This window comes from Silene latifolia, chromosome 10, assembly GCF_048544455.1.
Source record: "Silene latifolia isolate original U9 population chromosome 10, ASM4854445v1, whole genome shotgun sequence".
NCBI classification, from domain to species: domain Eukaryota; kingdom Viridiplantae; phylum Streptophyta; class Magnoliopsida; order Caryophyllales; family Caryophyllaceae; genus Silene; species Silene latifolia.
The window spans coordinates 59,019,601-59,038,319 of NC_133535.1; the positions used below are offsets into that span (position 1 = coordinate 59,019,601).

Consider the following 18,719-nt stretch of genomic DNA (forward strand, 5'->3'; position numbering starts at 1 on the left):
CTTATATCGTTGTTCAGTCTCAACTGTGGCTATATTGTCGCACATAGTCGTGCGAATTATATAAGTTTCGATGTTATGTGTATGAATTAAAATGCTAAACCAAATTGTCTCAGGTAATCTCATGTTTAGGGGTTATACCTCTCGTTGCATAGTCTGTATAAATGTATAAGAAAGTAATTGATGTCATGACTGCTAGTTGATGATAGTATATCTCGTGGTGTGATTTCTGTTTTCGATGGTTTCGTATTTATATGAGTCAAACTTGTGTAATGTCAAGAAGTATATTGGTTAACATGAGTCAAGGTTTGCATTGCGGTTTGTAAGTAATGTCAATGTGGTATTATATGTATCGGTTTGTGGGACAATAAAGTTGTTTACTGGTGAACTTCGGGGACGAAGTTCCTTTTAAGAGGGGAAGAGTAATGTCGCGTAGAAAATGAAGTAATTGTAACAATTTTATAGTGTTTTCATGACATCTTAAAGTATTATAAATGGTGGCTTGGATGATTTTGTAGTAGTTATTGTGTAATTGAGTAGCAGGTTATAATTGTTGAATAGAATAGCGTGTCGTTGTACCTTATTTTCAATTAGTTGTTCATTGTGTTGTCATGTTAATTGGATGTTATTAGCAGTAATGGAGTTGCTATTAGTAGAATTGTGTTGTGTGGTTAAAGCAATAGAGTGGAATGAATAATGTGTTGTTGTGAATCAATAGTAGGACCGTTGTTTTGGGTGTTTTTTAACTGATAGTTGTTGGCAAGTAATTGATGAAGGAACACTCTGATAGTTGCGTTGGTCTACATTTGAGTAATATTATGTAGTAAGTGCAAGTGATAGTCGAGTTAGTCGTTCTTGTGGACAATATGCGTTCGGTGATAAAAAAAGGAAGTTGGTGATTCGTTGGGAGTCGTGTGTGTATTATGTGCTAGGGTAGGTGATGATGATGTTTGATGAACATACACAGGGGGATGGTACTCTTAAACGATTATGTTGACCTGTGTCGGGTACACGGTGGTGTTGACCTTGGTTCCTTTGTCTTGTGTCGCGGGGGAGGATGAGTCGAACTTCGGGGACGAAGTTCTTTTTAAGAGGGGAAGACTGTAATACCCGTCCTTTTAGGGACCCGTTGACCGACCTTGACCGACCTTTGACACCTATCGTGACCTTCGGGAATCTTACAAATGATGTATGGTGACGATGTGAGCTTTGGTTTGCGTGTTACTCGATCTAGCTGAGGCTTCTCGATCGAGTAACTTGGGAGCTCGATCGAGTAGAGGTCACTCGATCGAGTAAGTTAGTTACTCGATCGAGTAACGGGTTTGCAGCGGGGAATTATAAATTGATAATCGTGAAACCTCAAATCATTTCCGAACCTTCTTTCTAAACCTAGATGCCGTCACCTTCCTTTCTCCTTCACCATAATCCTTTCTCTTGAGGTCCTTGAGGATGTTTACACCATGGGGATGGAATGCTTGAGTCAGGTAGCGATCTTGACGCCGGTTTGCTATATATAGTTATGTTATCGTCATCATCATCATCATCATCGTTGTTTTCAGTTAGGTTGGTAGAAATAGTGATAGATGGTTTTACTGTTGGTATAGGTGGTTTGCTTGGTTGATTGATATCTTTTGGTTGGACGCGGGATCTCTGCGGTTCGCTAAAGGTAGGTTCGCCTACTCAGTACTGTTGATTGTCTAGAGAGTCTGTTGATGTTGTTTGGTTGGTTTAGTGTCAGTATCCATGATTGGTTGTGGTAATTGGTTGGACTTGTGTTGTTTCGATAATCATTGTTGTGGTACAACTGATTGTGATTGTTTGTCTGTGCTTCTCGAGGTGCGTCCTCGGCTGAGTGGAGTCACTTGCGGGAGTAGCTTCACACCCGTAGTTCGCACTCCGTGGAACCCGCCACGGGAGGGGATGTGCACATTAATGGACATGGGTTTATCGCTCGGATAGATGAGCGGGGCTTAGGTGGGAACGGCTGCGGTCCCCCACTGGCAGGGCTGGTCCAGTGGACAGTCAGTGATGGTGGTTGGTTGGAGGAGATGTGGTGTGTGTGTTGTGCTTGTGTGTGTCTGTTTTGTATGTTCATTACCTTAGTTACTGACCTTGTGTGGTTTTGTTTTGTTGTTTGCTTCTGTTGTGTCTGCTGTGATCCACTATGGTGAGCAGTCAGTCTTAGCAGGTTGTCGTTTGGATCATAGCTGGGTGCTTGGAGGGACGAGTCTATCACGAGTCACGACAGAAGTAGTTCACATAGTAGATAGTGGTTTTGAGTTGTATCTTTCCATATCGTCTGTTGTTAGTAATCACTTGTAATATAACTTACTTGTTCTTTTATCGACATTTGATTATTACTGTCCTCGGGCAACCGAGATGGTAACGCCTTTATATGCTAGGGAAGATCTTGTTAAGGCTCCTTGGTATATGGGGGTGTTACAGTTAATTTTAATATTACTATTATTAATACCTAATTAATTTTTCATATACGAACTTTACTCTTTCACATACACTTTTTCATAACGTTCTATTTTGTACCCTTTTCACCTAAAACTGAACCAAGTGTAATACCCCGTATTTTGATAGTAGTTTATGATAATAATTTATGTAATTTAATAATTGATTAATGGCATTTCTAATAATAATAAGACGTTAATTAAATAATAAATTAAGTATCCAAGTCGGGAATTGGGCTTAGCTAATAATTGAGCATTGGGCCGTGTGATATGGATTAATAGGCTGATTATATTTAGGCCTAGTATGAGTAGTAGTCGGGATTTGAAGTGGGATTTAATTATAATATAATAATAAAATAATAAGTATAATAATATGCTAATTCATAATAATAATTAGAAAAGGCAATAGTTTCCTAATTGGCCTCATATACTCCCTAAACCTAGACTATAAATACTGCAGCAGGAGCTGGATCAGGGGCTCCCAATCCTGACCAAGCCACAGTCCAGGTCCAGGCAACACCCACTGCACCACCAGAGATACCTGCCAAGATATTCACAAGATCAAGCTTTCAGCTGCCACCATGGCCAGCTGAAAGGAGCCTCAATTAAAAGTCCAAGCAAGGCCCTAAGCATCCACACCAGTCATCCTAAAAATGCAATGTAATCCAGCAGGAAATTCAGCAACAAAGCAAGGCTGTCACATGTTGAAGTTAAAAGCATAAAGCAACATTTCCTTATTTGGTGAAGCATTTGTGAGGCTCCTTATAAAGAGCACTGCAACATTTTCCACAAAGCCTGCCACAATCAACAACAAGAAGCCTGGCCTTGACTTCAGCTTGCCACAAATGAACAGGAAACTGTGCACAAGAAGACAAGTGACAGTGACAGCCTGCAACAATGCTTTATTTTCAGTCTGTTTTACCCATTTGCTTTTATTTTCACTTGTTCACTTTATTTACCAGTTTGTAAGATAATTTATGTTGTTTGTACTCATCTTAGATTAATTCTGGACCTTTGGATGCTAGGGTTCCGAATTGTGAAGCAAAGACAAGGCCTATATAAGGACCTGTGTCTCATCTGTTTCAAGCAGATTATTTTGAATGAAAATTAGCCTTGAGACTTCTCTCATTTCTTTCAAACTTGTGTTTAAACTGTAGTTTAGAACCCTGGCCTGATAGTTAACCTGTGATCTCTGTGGTTAATTGATCAAAGTCAGTTTGGCACCATTAAATTGAACCTATGCCTGTCTGTGGTTCAGTTTGATTGTATTGAACAAAGTTCAAACTTTAATCCTGTGCTCACTGTGGATTTTAGTCTGAAATTTGTTAAGTTAATATCTTAAATTTCCTGTGAATCATCTGTGGGAGTTTAAGGTCTTGACTATATCATTTCTTTACACAAAAACAAGTCATACACTCAGTTGAATCAGTTGTCTGCAATCTCAGGATTCAGGCTGTTTCAGTTGGGATTAAAAAATACTTAGAGTCCTCCTAAATTTATGAGAATTGGTATAGTTTTAGATTAACATTAAATCTTAATCCTCACAAAATTTCAGATTTTTACAAGCTCATTTGGTATTTTTGAAGTGTACTGCAAGCCAAGGTAGCATTATTGCCTGTCCATAAGGTTTATATTGCATTTTGGTAATCAGAGCTCAAGTTTAACACAATTCCACATTTGTGTTAATCTTGGGTTGAGAGAAGCTGTAAGATTATTACCCCTACCTACATTAAAAACACAAAAAAACAACCATGAGTGAAGAGAGACTTGCTGGTATTGAGACCAGAATAGAAACACTTGTAGGAAATGTAGACACACTACTCAATGCTGTTCATGTGGTGATGGAGAGGTTTCCAAACCATGATCCAAGGAGACAGCCACCTCCAAGAGGAAGAGGCAGAGGCAGGGGCTTCTTTGTAGGAGCAGGGAGAGGACAACCACCGGCTGGTTATGAGTCAGACTCTGAGGAAAGTATCAGAACACAAGAGGAGGCTCTTGAGCAAGCAGACATGCTTCTAAAGGTAGAAATTCCTAAATTTTCTGGTAGTCTTAACCCTGATGACTTACTAGAATGGATTAGGGATGTTGAAAAAATATTTGAGTTCAAAAATTACAATGATGCTAAGGCTTGTAAAGTTGCTGTGTTAAAATTAAAAGGATATGTATCACTATGGTATGATCACCTTAAACATCAGAGGTTAAGGGAAGGGAAGGGGGCTATTAAATCTTGGTCCAAACTTAAAAAGAAATTGTTGGATAAGTTTGTTACCAAAGATTACACCCAGGATATGTTCATTAAGTTATCTAAGCTTAGGCAGGATGAGAGACCCTTTAGACCTATTTGAGGGAGTTTGAACAACTAACCTTACAGTGTGAGATTAATGAGAAGCCTGAGCAAAGGATTGCTAGGTTCTTAGAAGGGCTTGATAAGAATATTTCTACTAAGGTTAGAATGCAACCACTTTGGTCTTATGATGATGTTGTCAACTTGGCACTGAGAGTGGAGAAAATGGGGAAGTCTAAACCTGCTACACCTAAACCCAAACCTATCTTTAAACCCTATACTGGTGTTAAAATTACTAAAGCACCTAAACCAATGTCCCAAGCAGGAGGAGACAAGGGGAAGGCACCTATGTTCCCTAAGTCCAACCCACCTCTGACCAAAGAAACGATTAAATGCTTCCAATACCAGGGGTATGACCACTTCAGAAAGGACTGTCCTTCCAAGAGAACATTGACAGCAATGGAAGTAGAGGAGTGGGAAAGAGAGGATTCAGTTGAGTATGAGGAGGAGCCAGTAAATGAGGAGACAACTCTTGAGGAGGAACCCAACTAGGAACAAGTCTTGGCTCACCCTAATACAGGCCGTAGTCTTGTTCTGTGGAGGGTGATGCACTCTCAACAGGCACCATTGGAGGAGGATCAAAGATCCCTCATTTTTAGGAGTAGATGTACTATTCAGGGAAGGGTATGCAACTTGATCATCGATGGTGGGAGCTGCACCAATGTAGCATCTGTCACCATGGTTAACAAACTCAACCTCAGCACCCAGGAGCATCCAAACCCTTACAAGCTCAGATGGTTAAACAAGGGAGCAGAGGTCAAGGTGGATAAAAAATGCCTGGTTCTATTTTTAATTGACAATGTTTATAAAGATGAGATCTTGTGTGATGTGGTCCCTATGGATGCTTTCCACCTGCTGTTGGGTAGACCATTTTTAATTGACAATGTTTATAAAGATGAGATCTTGTGTGATGTGGTCCATGGCTCCACTTAGCTTCTCACTAAGGCAGCAAGAAGATCACATTGACCCCTCTACCACCCAATCAGAAGAACTATGGGAGTCCAAGTGTGACTGATGGACTCAATGGGGGTAATGTTCCTATCTGAAGCAAAAATGGTCAAGGAAATGCAACAAGAGCAGCCTGTTCTTATCTTGTTGTCCAAGGAAATTCATGAGGATGTGGAGCATCAACTGCCAGCAGAGGTTAGGCCATTACTGGAGCAGTACCAGGATGTCTTCCCTGCTGAATTGCCTAGTGGATTACCTCCACTAAGAGGTATTGAGCACCAGATTGACCTTGTGCCAGGATCTGTACTCCCTAATAGACCTGCATACAAGTGTGATCCTGATGCTACAAGAGAATTGCAGAAGAAAATTGATGAGCTGATGAACAAAGGATTTTTGAGAGAATCCTTGAGCCCATGTGCTGTCCCAGCACTGTTGGTACCTAAGAAGGCTGGCACTTGGAGGATGTGTATTGATAGCAGAGCCATTAACAACATCACAGCCAAGTATAGGTTCCCTATACCTAGGTTGGATGGCATGCTGGATGAGTTAAGTGGTGCCAGGATCTTTTCTAAAATTGATCTTAGGCAGGGTTATCACCAAGTGAGAATCAGGGAGGGTGATGAGTGGAAGACTGCCTTCAAAACTAAGCAAGGGCTTTATGAATGGTTGGTTATACCATTTGGGTTATCAAATGCCCCCAGCACTTTTATGAGATTGATGACAGAAGTGTTGAGGCCTTGTTTGGGGAGATTTGTTGCGGTGTACTTTGATGACATCCTAATCTACAACAAGTCCACATGAGAGCACTTGAGCCACCTTGAAAGTGTATTCCAAATCTTGAGAGGCAGCAAATTGTTTGGAAAATTGGAGAAATGTACCTTCTTGGCTTCTGAGATCAAATTCCTAGGATACATCATCTCTGGAAGAGGGATTTCTGTAGACCAGGATAAAATTAATGCTATTAAGTCTTGGCCAATCCCTAAGAGCATCACTGAAGTGAGAGGCTTCTATGGTCATGCTTCCTTTTACAAAAGATTTATCAAAAACTTTAGTGCTGTTGCTGCCCCAATCACAGAGTGTATGAAGAAAGGAGAGTATAAATTGACCGAGAATGCTCAACAAGCATTCAACTTGATCAAAAGAATGCTGTGTGAGGCACCTGTTCTCAAACTACCTGATTTCAACTGTTTGTTTGAGGTAGAATGTGATGCCAGTGGAGTTGGCATATGAGCTGTATTAATTTAGGAGAGAAAGCCTGTGGCCTACTTTAGTGAGAAGCTAAGTGGAGCCAAGCTGAGCTACTCCACTTATGACAAAGAGTTCTTTGCAATTGTCAGGGCTCTTATGCATTGGAGCCATTACCTGAAGCCAAAACCTTTTGTGCTGCATTCAGATCATGAAGCTATGAAGTCCATCAATGGCCAGCACAAGCTAAATCACAGGCATGCCAAATGGGTTGAGTTTTTGCAATCCTTCACATCCTCAAGCAAGTATAAAGAGGATAAGAAAAACATTGTTGCTGATGCACTGTCTAGGAGGTATTCATTACTGACAGTCATGGAACAGAAAGTTATTGGGTTTGAGTTCATGAAAGAGCTATACAAGGATGATCTTGATTTTTATGAAGATTGGTTAGCTTAAACAGAAGGGACTAGGGTTCAGGGAACCAAATTCTTGTTGCAAAGGGGTTTCCTGTTCTGTGGAAACAAGCTATTGTTAGGTTTATTTACCTCTTATTAGACTCCTCTAATAATGAACTAATTAACTTCTTAATCAGTTGTTCTTTAGATCTAGTGCATGCATAACAAAATGAAAGATTTATAAGAAAAACAATGTCTCTTAAATTGAAGCTTGGTTCGAAAATATGGGCATAAGTAAGGTCACCTTCCTTCACTTGTTCTTGAGCTTAATATGATGGTTGATCCTCCTAAGACTCCAAGTATAGAAGACACTCCAATAAGTTGCACCCAAGATTTAACCCAAAAATTCCTACTAATATTAACTAGATATGTAGTAGAAATGCTTCCTTAATATCACTAATATTTCTAATATTACTACTTCTAGTAATAGTTGGAGAGTATTAGTATTTTAGAGTGTTTGGAGGATTTTGCATGTGAGGAAAGTATGAGAGAAAACAAGCAAAAACCAAGAAGGAAAAATGAGCAACAAATGCTCATATTTAAGAGCCAAAAACCGGTGGCCTCTTACATGAGGGAATCTTTTCCTCTTGTTTTTACTTGTTTGTATAGCATAAGTAGGGTGTAGGGGACAATTATGTAAGATGTAGTATGATTAAGGTTATGTGATATGTCACTATCACACTCTAACCAAAATAAACAAAAGACAAATGGAGCATCCTTTGCTCTCCTTTTGGCCGGATTTATGGAGCTCTTTTGCTCTATTTTTGCCTCTTGTCATTTGTTCCACAAATGCTTATAAGTCATATGTTTAACTATCTTACATAATTAATTATTAATGTAATCATTTAACACTTAAATATTACAATTAATAATATAATATACACTTCACTTTTTGAGTAGTATACTACCATTATATCAACATATAATGGGTCCTATAATTACTAGTTAGTTAAAATTACAACTTCTTGTAACTTTAAATAACTAATTACCTCTACCTCAAAACTTATATAAAACCTCAACTAATTTAGTAATTTAATACTTAATTACTAAATTAAATCTTATTTAATCACATTACAATAAGACATAAAATTGCACTCCTATAATTAAGGAATTAATCAATTTGTATCGCATACAATTAATTAAACATCTATTTGGGCCTCATCCAATAGGTGTGACCTAAAGGGATCAACTGACCACCACCGTCACACGACAGTAATGTCAAACTCTAGTTAGCCAATTATTACCGATTAATGACGATCAGTTGACTATACAAAGAATCATCCCTCACGTATTTTTAGTATGAGATTTAATTATGATATTAAATCATGTGATCGCACTATTGTTGAGGACACATTTTCCAACAATCTCCCACTTGTCCGAGACAAGTGTACGTCACCAATTCTCTTGTCCTATTACAATCTCCCACTCAATGCAAGGTGTCTTGCAGGTCGTACTTACACTTGATCATATCTTGAGTGGTTTCCTCGATATGGAGAGTAACTGTCTGACCGGAATTATCTACCATAGATACCTTCCGAGCGTGGTCACGCATTTCCAGTTAACTACTCCTCGAGTGGCCTTGAGATTTCAAACAACCCTGACAAGGGGTGGACAATTCCTATCGCCCTATTCCCTTCGTTCAGCCACAGTCCATCATAACCCAAAATATACCCAGTTTGACCTCATTTACGAAATCGTAGAGTATAAATCAAAGCTAATAAGAAGTTGTTCCAACTTGGGCAAATAGTCTCTAGTAAAAAGAATTGACTCATAAGAATACTATAGTAGCTCTTGCCACGACCAGGCTTTATGAATTACTAGAACTCTATAAGAGGTCACTGCCCGACAGAGTGTCCCATATAGTCTGCCTATGTGATCGACTAGTCATCCCATATGACTCTATGACACTTGAACTTGCCATCAATCACATCACAATCTAGTCACTTCCAGACGTCACCTCATATAAGTAACTAGGGCGAATACCATGTCAATCCAGTTCACTTTAATGGGGTTCAATTTGTCTCTACAACCCATTCGGATACGACAAGGTAGCGGGTGAGTTTAATGAAACTCAAACGATAAATGCGATTATAACATATGAAGAGTCAATACACTATTACTACTTCATATATTATAATCTTTAGTGTACTATTAACACTAGTTTAGATGCAATAAAAGCTTGGAAAGTGAATATACCCTACATCCATATATTCCAACTTTTCAATTGCTTTTTCCTTCCATTCAATGTCATCTCCAATGACATGAATTTATCTAAGTATATGTCTAGACTTATTACTAGACTTGGGCTCTTTAACTTGAAAGATGCTCCCACTGTTATCGCATAACTTGTGACAAAATCATTTGTAGAGGGATTCACACTTAATCCCTACATTGACGATTTTATCACAATTTACTTAGATTCCTTTTGTAGAATTTGCAATGTGCGAAACTAAAACACTTTTCTAGTCGCTTACTCCTTAGTCAATAAGATATCCTAGGATTTCAACAAATCCCTTTTGGTTTGGAAACTAAAGTTTGTGCAACCCTTCAACACATAACTTAGTTTATCATCTAAACATATGAACGAATCCTTAATTCTTCTCAAGAATCTCAAGGATGTTCTTTAAGGCTTCCACAAGCCATATCATGGGAATTATCTTGTTATTGACTTATCATGTTCTTAACATATATCATATCATGGCATGTGCGTCTGTTGGCATACATGATCGTTCTAATGGCGGAAACATTAACAATCGATTTCATGTGATCAACAACTTAATAGGTTCAGTGAATGACTATGACTCCATCATAGTATTTCCACTTCTATCAACATGAATATCCTATTTGACCTTGTTGATGTACAATAGGTATGAAAGATCTTATCATCATAAGACTCTCTACTCTATGCCAATATTCTCTCACATAGATTCAAAAATCTAGAATACTTTGCATCCCATTCCAAGTCTCTCAATCACTCTTGCCAGAAGAGAGCATTAGTACATTATTCTCAATAAGTAATATGTCTTCAATATATAAGACATGGAAACATGATTCTGGCTCCCACTTAACTTCATGTATAATTATGATTCTTCAATCATGTGTATGAAACCATTCACTATTATCACATGAAAAGTATAATCCTTTAATGCTTGCTTAAGACCATCCTAGGTTCACTTAAGAAAGCTACACATAAGATGTTAGGACCCTTAAATCTTTATCTAAGGTTTTGTGTTTCGAACACTTCCTTCTCTAAATTCCCATTTTAGAAAAGCGAATTTTTATTTGCCATTCTTCATTAGAATAAAATGCGGCAATTCCTAACACAAATTATCTTGATCAACATCTTCATAATCTTATGCATTTGTGTACTCTGAAGCTCTATTTACCTTTAAAGAGACCTTCACTTTAAAGTAAATCTACTCATGAGCAACCATTTTTGGATTGTAATGCTTCGGCTCGTATGTAACAAGGTCATGATACTATCACTTTCACAAAGTAATATTTTTAAACAATAAGACATGTGCGATAAACTCCCACCGAACTATGCCCCCACTCTATAGTTTCATTACTTTTACAAAGTAACACTATAAGACATGTTTGTAACGATCCAATCTACTCCCACTCTATCTCTCAGAAATACATCTATCTTCTTGAGAGATAGCTTTATGAGTTACAAACATATATATGTTGGAGTATTAGGAGTTTATCTAGACTATGCATTAGCTTTCAAAAGGCCATCCTTATCATGGCAGTTTGATTCATGTAATATGCGAGTCTTATCCATGTCATCTGTTTAATAGACTCTCTATTCTAGGTATCTCCTGGTTGACCATCTGTTTAGAATAATGTGTCCGTATGGTATCGTAAATTCCCTACTTTATGAGTTCAATAGCTCATCACAACTTTATAATTGTACTTTCATAAGTAAGTTGTTACATTTAGTAACAATGAGATAAGGAGAATCAAATTCATAGCTTATGGACATATAATGATCTAATCATCATAATCGTCTATTTGATCAATTTGAGTTGTCTATCTAACGTTTTTCTACGCAAGGAATTAATGATGATGATTTTAGAACAAGTAATAAAATAAGTGATTTGGGTTGAAAACCAAATCACAAATATCCAAAGCACAACAATTGTTTAAAGGATTACAAACCAATTTCCAAGTCACACAAGGAAATCAAAATAGTTCTAAAAACTTCAAATACATCATAAAATTAAAGACAAAACAAATTAAAGCCAAGCTTCCAATGATCCATCACCACGGTTGGCTACTCTAGCTTCCCATATGATCCTCTAGGCTTGCTTCTCCTTGCCTTTGTCCTTGCTAGGAGGCCCTATTTACAATAAAAAGGGTAATCATCACAACTTGTATCATCATACCAAGGTTGAGATTGAAACATAAAAGATAGGGATCGTTATATACCTACTGGAATAAACTTTCCAGCTTTGATGTCGCCAAGGTATTTGGAACAGTTTCTCTTCCAATGCCCAACACCACAACAATAGTGGCACTTGTCCCCGGAGGAGGCACTGTACTTGGGCTTGGAGGAGCTTGCTTCATAAGTCTTAGCTTTGTTCCTGTTGGGAGTTCGCTTCATTTCCTTTTTCCCGCCTTTCTTGAAGGTTCCTTGCTCTTATGATTGACATTGAGCACATCTTTGGTGGTGCTAACACTTAGCCCCATGTCCCTTTCGGCTTGCACAAGCATTTTGTGCAACTCATCAAGGGAAACTTTCTTATCTTGCATATTAAAATTCACCCGGAATTGAACATATGCTTTGATTTTGTTAAGGGAATGAAGACTTCGATCAATTTCGAGTTCATCGGGAATTTCCACCTTATGCATTTTCAAGGTCTCAACATGCTCCATCAACTTGAGCACATGAGGACTCACTTTTTTGGCCCTCCTTAATGTTAAGATCAAAGAATACGGAGGCCGCCTCATATTGTATGACCCTAGGAGCTCGTGAAAACATGTTCACAAGCTTCATGTAGATCTCATGAGCGGTGCTAATCTTTATAGCACTTCGTTGGAGTTCGACCTCCATTGCAAAGATCAACACGTTTTTGATTGCGGCCGACTCCTTTTGGTAAACCTCATAGGCTAACCTACCGGCGGCGGTGGACATAACATTAGGTTCGGTGGGAGATGCCTCGGTAAGGTAACGAAGCTTGTCGTCACCCTCCGCGGCCAAGCGAAGTTGCACGTCCCAATCGGTGAAATTGGACCCATTCTTTTCTAACTTACAACGATCCATGAAGGATCGGAGCCATGACACATTGGTAAGTGTGGTGGAACTAGTAGATGTGCAGTGTAAACTATGGGGACATACACAAATTGAACACTCCCTGAAACAGACAAAGAGCAATGTTCAGGGAATGCAATAAACTTGAGGATTTTTGTAAAAATAGTAAATGGACTTGAAAAATTATGAAACTTGGTGAAAATTTAGTTAAAATGATAAAATTAAACTGTGCCAAATATCAGAATTTTACACGCATTCTAAGTATTTTTAATAATTAGAAGACCAGGCTGACATAGGTGAAATCTCAGACAGTTTCTCAGGAAGACTCTTGTGACTGTTTTTGTGATATTTTCTGAATAAAACAGGGATATAATCATCAAATTTACTCTCAAGCAAGCACAGAGACTAAATTTAATAATTTGGAGAGATTAAGACTAAATTGTTCAAGCAAGCACAGAATCAACTCAAGCTTAATCAGACAATGCACTTAAAACAGTTCAAGCAAGAATAGACCTGTTCTAAGTAACACCACAGATCCTTAATCACCTTCTAAGTAAGCACAAGAAGATATTAAGTCTGACTTACAACTAAGACTCAACAAAGTTAATAAGATTTGCAAATTTTGAGAGAAATCTCAAGGTTTTTTCATTAATCAAAGTCTGAGTAAAACAGACTGAGGAATGGTCCTTATATAGGCCTTCTTGTGAAGTTTTCAGTACATGATAAACCCTAGACAACTCCATCTAAGGGCCAGGATTAGACTTAGGAAACAAACAAGAGTAGTGAACTTATTTTAGAACGGATACAAAAGAAAATTAAGGCAAACTGAGTGGAACAAAAGAACTGCAGGTTGATAGTGACATGTTGTCCTCTTGACTGTTGCATTTCTTTGGCTGGTTTTTGGAGTCAAAATGGCCCTGGTCCAGGCATCTTGTGTAGCTCAAGGCTTCATCTATAAATGCTGAAATAAGTCAGTGCTTTCTTTGTGGAGAGTTTTCACCTGCTTGGCCAAAAATGGCAAACTTTGCTTTATCTGAATTACCCCACCTGCAACTTGCTTCAGTTTTGATTTTTCTATGGAATTCTTTAGGATTAGTCCCTGGCTCCTTAGGATTAACTTAATATTAGTTGAAAAGAGAGTCAGCTGGCCAAGGTGGTTGTTGGTGGCCGGCCTGGCTGCTGTTCTGGTGGCCTGATGAGACTGTACTGCCAGATGAGGTTGCCTGAGTGTTGTTCCTGGTTTGATTTATGCCTGGTATCCCTGACTCAGCATAAGTGTGCCTTGCTTGCTCTTGTTCAGCCTCCAAAAGAGTGTTGGCCTGGGTATCAGCTCCTACTGCAACTCCCCCTAGCTGAACAGGGCTTGACCTCTAGCCTGGATCCTCCTCCTCAGAACCTTCATAGAATGGACTGAGATCACCCACATTGAATGTACCATGAACCCCATAGTCCCCTGGCAAGTCAATTTTGTAAGCATTTGGGCCAATTCTTTCCAAGACCTCAAATGGTCCATCTGCTCTAGGTATAAGCTTGTTCTTTCTCTTGGAAGGGAATATTTCTTTCCTGAGGTGTAGCCAAACCAGATCTCCTGCCTCAAATTCTTTTTCCTTTCTAGGTTTCTTGGCTTGCTTCTTGTACAGCTCATTGGACCTTTCAATTGGTTTCCTTACAGTTTCATGCAGCTTCAGCAGTTGTTCAGCTGTTCTCTTGGCATCAAGACTGAGCTCTCCCCTTGGGTCAGAAGACAAGTCCAAGGGCATGAGTGGATTAACCCCATAGACTATCTCAAAAGGACTATGACCAGTAGCAACAGATGGTGCTCTGTTGAATGCAAACTCAGCTGCATCTAACTTTAAATCCCAATCCTTCAAAGTCTTGCTAACTAGACACATTAGAATCCTCCCCAAAGTTTTGTTGGTGACCTTAGTTTGGCCATTTGTCTTGTGATGGTTGGAGGTACTGAACAAAAGCTTTGTTTTCAGCAGCTTCTATAGGGTCTTCCAGAAGTAGCTCATGAACTTGGTATCTCTGTCTGATACAATTATCTTAGGAACCCCATGGAGTCTCACAATTTCTTTAAGATATAGCTCAGCAACACTAACAACATCCTCAGTTTTCTGGCAGGCTATGAAGTGAGCCATCTTACTGAACCTATCCACAACCACCATGATTAATTCTTTGCCCCTCTGTGTCCTAGGTAGTGCCACAATGAAATCAAGGCTCACATCTTCCCAAGGCTTATCAGAGATAGGCAGTGGAGTGTAGGGTCCTGCTTGGAAGGAGCTCTTGGCTTTCTGGCATGTTGAGCACCTTCTAAGGTCTGCTTGAACATCACCTATCATCCTAGGACAATAAAACTGATCCTGCAAGATCTCTAGGGTCTTCTGTACCCCAAAATGTCCCCCTAGTCCTCCTGAATGGACTTCCCTGATTAGAAAATCCCTGTAAGATCCCTTTGGCACACACAGCTTGTTACCATGAAACAGAAATCCTTCTTGCAGCATGTACTTCTTGCCCTGAGTTGAACCTCCTTTTGTGAGAGTAATCCACTCCTCAGAGAAGTCAGGATCCTCCCCATACATCTCCTTCATGAATTCAAACCCAACGACCTTGTTACTCATGACAGTCAACAAAGAGTGCCTCCTTGATAGGGCATCAGCTACCACATTTTGTTTTCCTTCCTTATACTTTCTTGAAAAGTTGAAAGCTTGCAGGAATTCTACCCACTTAGCATGTCTATGGCTCAGCCTGTGTTGGCCATTAATGTATTTCAGGGACTCATGATCAGAATACACCACAAATGGCTTAGGTTTTAGGTAGTGATTCCAATGTGTAAGGGCTCTTATTATTGCATAGAACTCCTTGTCATAAGTTGAATATTTCAGCTTGGCTCCATTTAACTTCTCACTAAAATAGGCCATAAGTCTCTGGCCTTAGATTAGGACAACTCCTATCCCAACTCCACTGGCATCACACTCTACTTCAAACAATTGTTCAAAGTCAGGCAGCTTTAGAATGGGAGTCTCACACATTAACTTCTTGATTTTCTCAAAGGACTGCGGAGCAACTTCAGTCCATTGGAAATCTCCTTTTCTCATGCACTCAGTGATGGGTGCAACAATTGAGCTGGGATTCTTAAAGAACCTCCTGTAAAAAGATGTTAGACCATGAAATCCTCTTACTTTTGTGATTGATTGTGTGACTGGCCAAGTTTGTATAGCCTTAATCTTCTCCTGATCAACTGATATCCCTCTTCCTGATATAATATATCCCAGAAATGCAACCTCATTGACCATGAAGGTACATTTCTCAAGCTTCCCATATAGCTTCTGTTCCCTGAGTATTTTAAAAATGGCTTCCAAGTGTAATAGATGTTCAGATGGACTGCTGCTGTAGATGAGTATATCATAAAAGTATACTACAACAAATTTTCCAAGGCAAGGCAACTTCAGTCATTAGCCTTATGAAAGTGCTTGGGGCATTAAATAACCCAAATGGCATAACAAGCCATTCATACAACCTATGTTTGGTTTTGAAAGCTGTCTTCCACTCATCACCTTCTCTCATTCTCACCTGATGATATCCTTGCCTGAGATCTATCTTTGAAAAGATTTGAGCCCCACTGAGCTCATCTAACATGTCATCTAGCCTTGGAATAGGGAACCTGTACTTGACTGTGATGTTGTTTATAGCCCTGCTATCAGTACACATCCTCTAAGTTCCATCTTTCTTAGGTAATAGTAAAGCAGGCACTGCACATGGACTCAATGATTCCCTCACAAATCCCTTTGTCATTAATTCTTCAATCTGATGCTGCAGTTCCTTGGTTGTTGTGGGATCACATCTGTAAGCTGGCCTGTTAGGGAGCACAGAACTAGGTACAAGGTCTATGTGATGATCAATGCCCCTCAGGGGTGGTAAACCACTAAGCAACTCAGCTGGGAAAACCTCCTTGTATTTCTGAAACAGAGGTTGAACCTCTGCAGGCACATCAGGATCCTCCTCAGTGTTGATTTCCCTTGACAGAAGAAATAGCACAGGTTGCTCTTGTTTTAACTCTTTGATCATGGCTGCTTCAGATAAAAACAATACTCCATTAACCTCCTCAGGCATATTAGGACTTCCATAACCTCTCTGGTTTGGTGGTAAGGGAGTCAGGGTGACTTTCTTGCCATTATGCTTGAAGACATAAACATTTTCCTTTCCCTGGTGAATGGCGTTCCTGTCAAATTCCCAGGGTCTTCCTAACAGCAGATGGCAGGCATCCATAGGGACCACATCACATAACACTTCATCCTTGTACACCTTTCCAATTGAAAAAGGAACAATGCACTACTTGTCAACTCTTACTTCAGTCCCTTTGCTTAACCATCTCAGCTTGTATGGACTGGGGTGCTCCTGGGTAGGCAAAATCAACTTGCTGACCATAATGGTGGAAGCTACATTGGTACAGCTCCCTGTGGACAGCGGGCCGCCCACGGGGGCGCTTGGTGAGAAGCGAAAACAAGCGTTTGCATTTTGTATGGAGTCGCCACCAATTTTTATGGGAAATTGGAACCGTTCGAATACCTCGTGTCATGTCAAGACACAAAGTAGTGACATGAACACTAAGCAATCGTTACCCTTAGCATTCTATGTCTAGAATGACTCTCGTGGATGCCAATGAACACGGGTGCTCACGGAGATCTGGAGTAAGGGGCGAGGGTACGTATTAGGAAGCTCTTTTGATCGAACACCTAATCCCGCCCGCCTCGATAGCGGCCTCTACTAATGATTAGGGAAGTTATTCGTACTTGATATATCGTCGGCTATAATGCATGCAATGCAACATCCATAGATTAATCCTAACATGTGAAGAATTAGACTAAGTCGGTTAACACGTAGTTTAGCATACAATTGATGTCGAAGTAAGATTTAATGTTGATTTACATGTGAAAACATACAAATGAAGAAAGAAATACAATAATTGAAAATTACAATAATGAAAATTACATTAATTACATTGGATTAGGCGATTTATGTCGAAAATACCGCTAAAACGGACAATTTGAGAAAAAGAATAAAAGAAAGAATCAAATAAATTAACGAACAGAACAGAAAGTGATAATACGGATATTAGTTAATTATACGTAGACTAATTAATTACGTCAAGGCAGAAAAGGAGTTCAGGGACAGAGCTCATCCTGGAACAGGCGCAGCAGGACTGCGCCCTCTGGAAGAGGCGCAACAGTTGCTGCGTCTGTTCCAAGGGTGAGTTCTGGCTGTGAAGCCGGAACTGCAAACCGTTAATGTCGATTAGTGAATTTAAAGGATGATTGATAATATTTACTCGGATGAAAGTGATTAGCAGATTAATTACATGTGAATGATGGTCATAAAAGCGATAAACATGAATGAGACGGAATATAACGAATTAATTACATGATGAAGCGATGTTAATGAATGAGTCCTCTATTGAAATCAATTAACTAGGTTGGATATGACGAATATACAATGAATATGTGAATAAACAAACGAAAACTATATCAATGACGAATCCCAGAAACCCAATATGAACAAATTGAATCTCTGAAATCCGGGTTTGAATATTAATGACGAAAACCCGTAAATATTGAATTACTTGGGATTTAAGTCGGATTTGAATAATTAAAACATGTTAATGATGAAGGAATTATGTGATACAATATACATGTGAATATTAATGATGATGGACGAAGAATTTAAGAAAACAAGTGAAAAATAAATAAACAAAGACGAATTACAGAGGACGAGGAAGAAGAAAAGAAGCAGGAACTGCGGCAGCCTCACGAAGAGGCGCAAAGAGAATGCGCTCCTTCAAGAGGCGCGGCGATTCTTGCGTCTTTTCTCGATCGTCGATCTTACGAAATCCGCAAAAACAGAGTTTTAAAGCACGGTTTTAGAAATCGGTTTTAATGGTGTATTCGACATAAATCTTACAATGATGATACGATAAATGAAATACAATAAATAAAGAGAATTATACACCCTCAGACTTACATGTTGACGAAACGAGATGAACTAAGAATCGACTAGTGAATGCTCGACGCGAATGCAAA

General features: G+C 39.2%; 1 protein-coding gene across 1 annotated transcript; it reads right to left on the minus strand.

Moving 5' to 3' along the window:
- Window positions 1-15,575: 15,575 nt before the first annotated feature.
- On the minus strand, window positions 15,576-16,353 carry LOC141607627 (putative mitochondrial protein AtMg00860). Its single transcript, XM_074426976.1, has 2 exons — window positions 16,200-16,353; window positions 15,576-16,060 (listed from the first exon to the last, which is right to left on the minus strand). Exons 1-2 carry the CDS (start codon window positions 16,351-16,353, stop codon window positions 15,576-15,578), a joined length of 639 nt encoding a protein of 212 aa, XP_074283077.1.
- Between the last annotated feature and the right edge of the window lie 2,366 nt (window positions 16,354-18,719).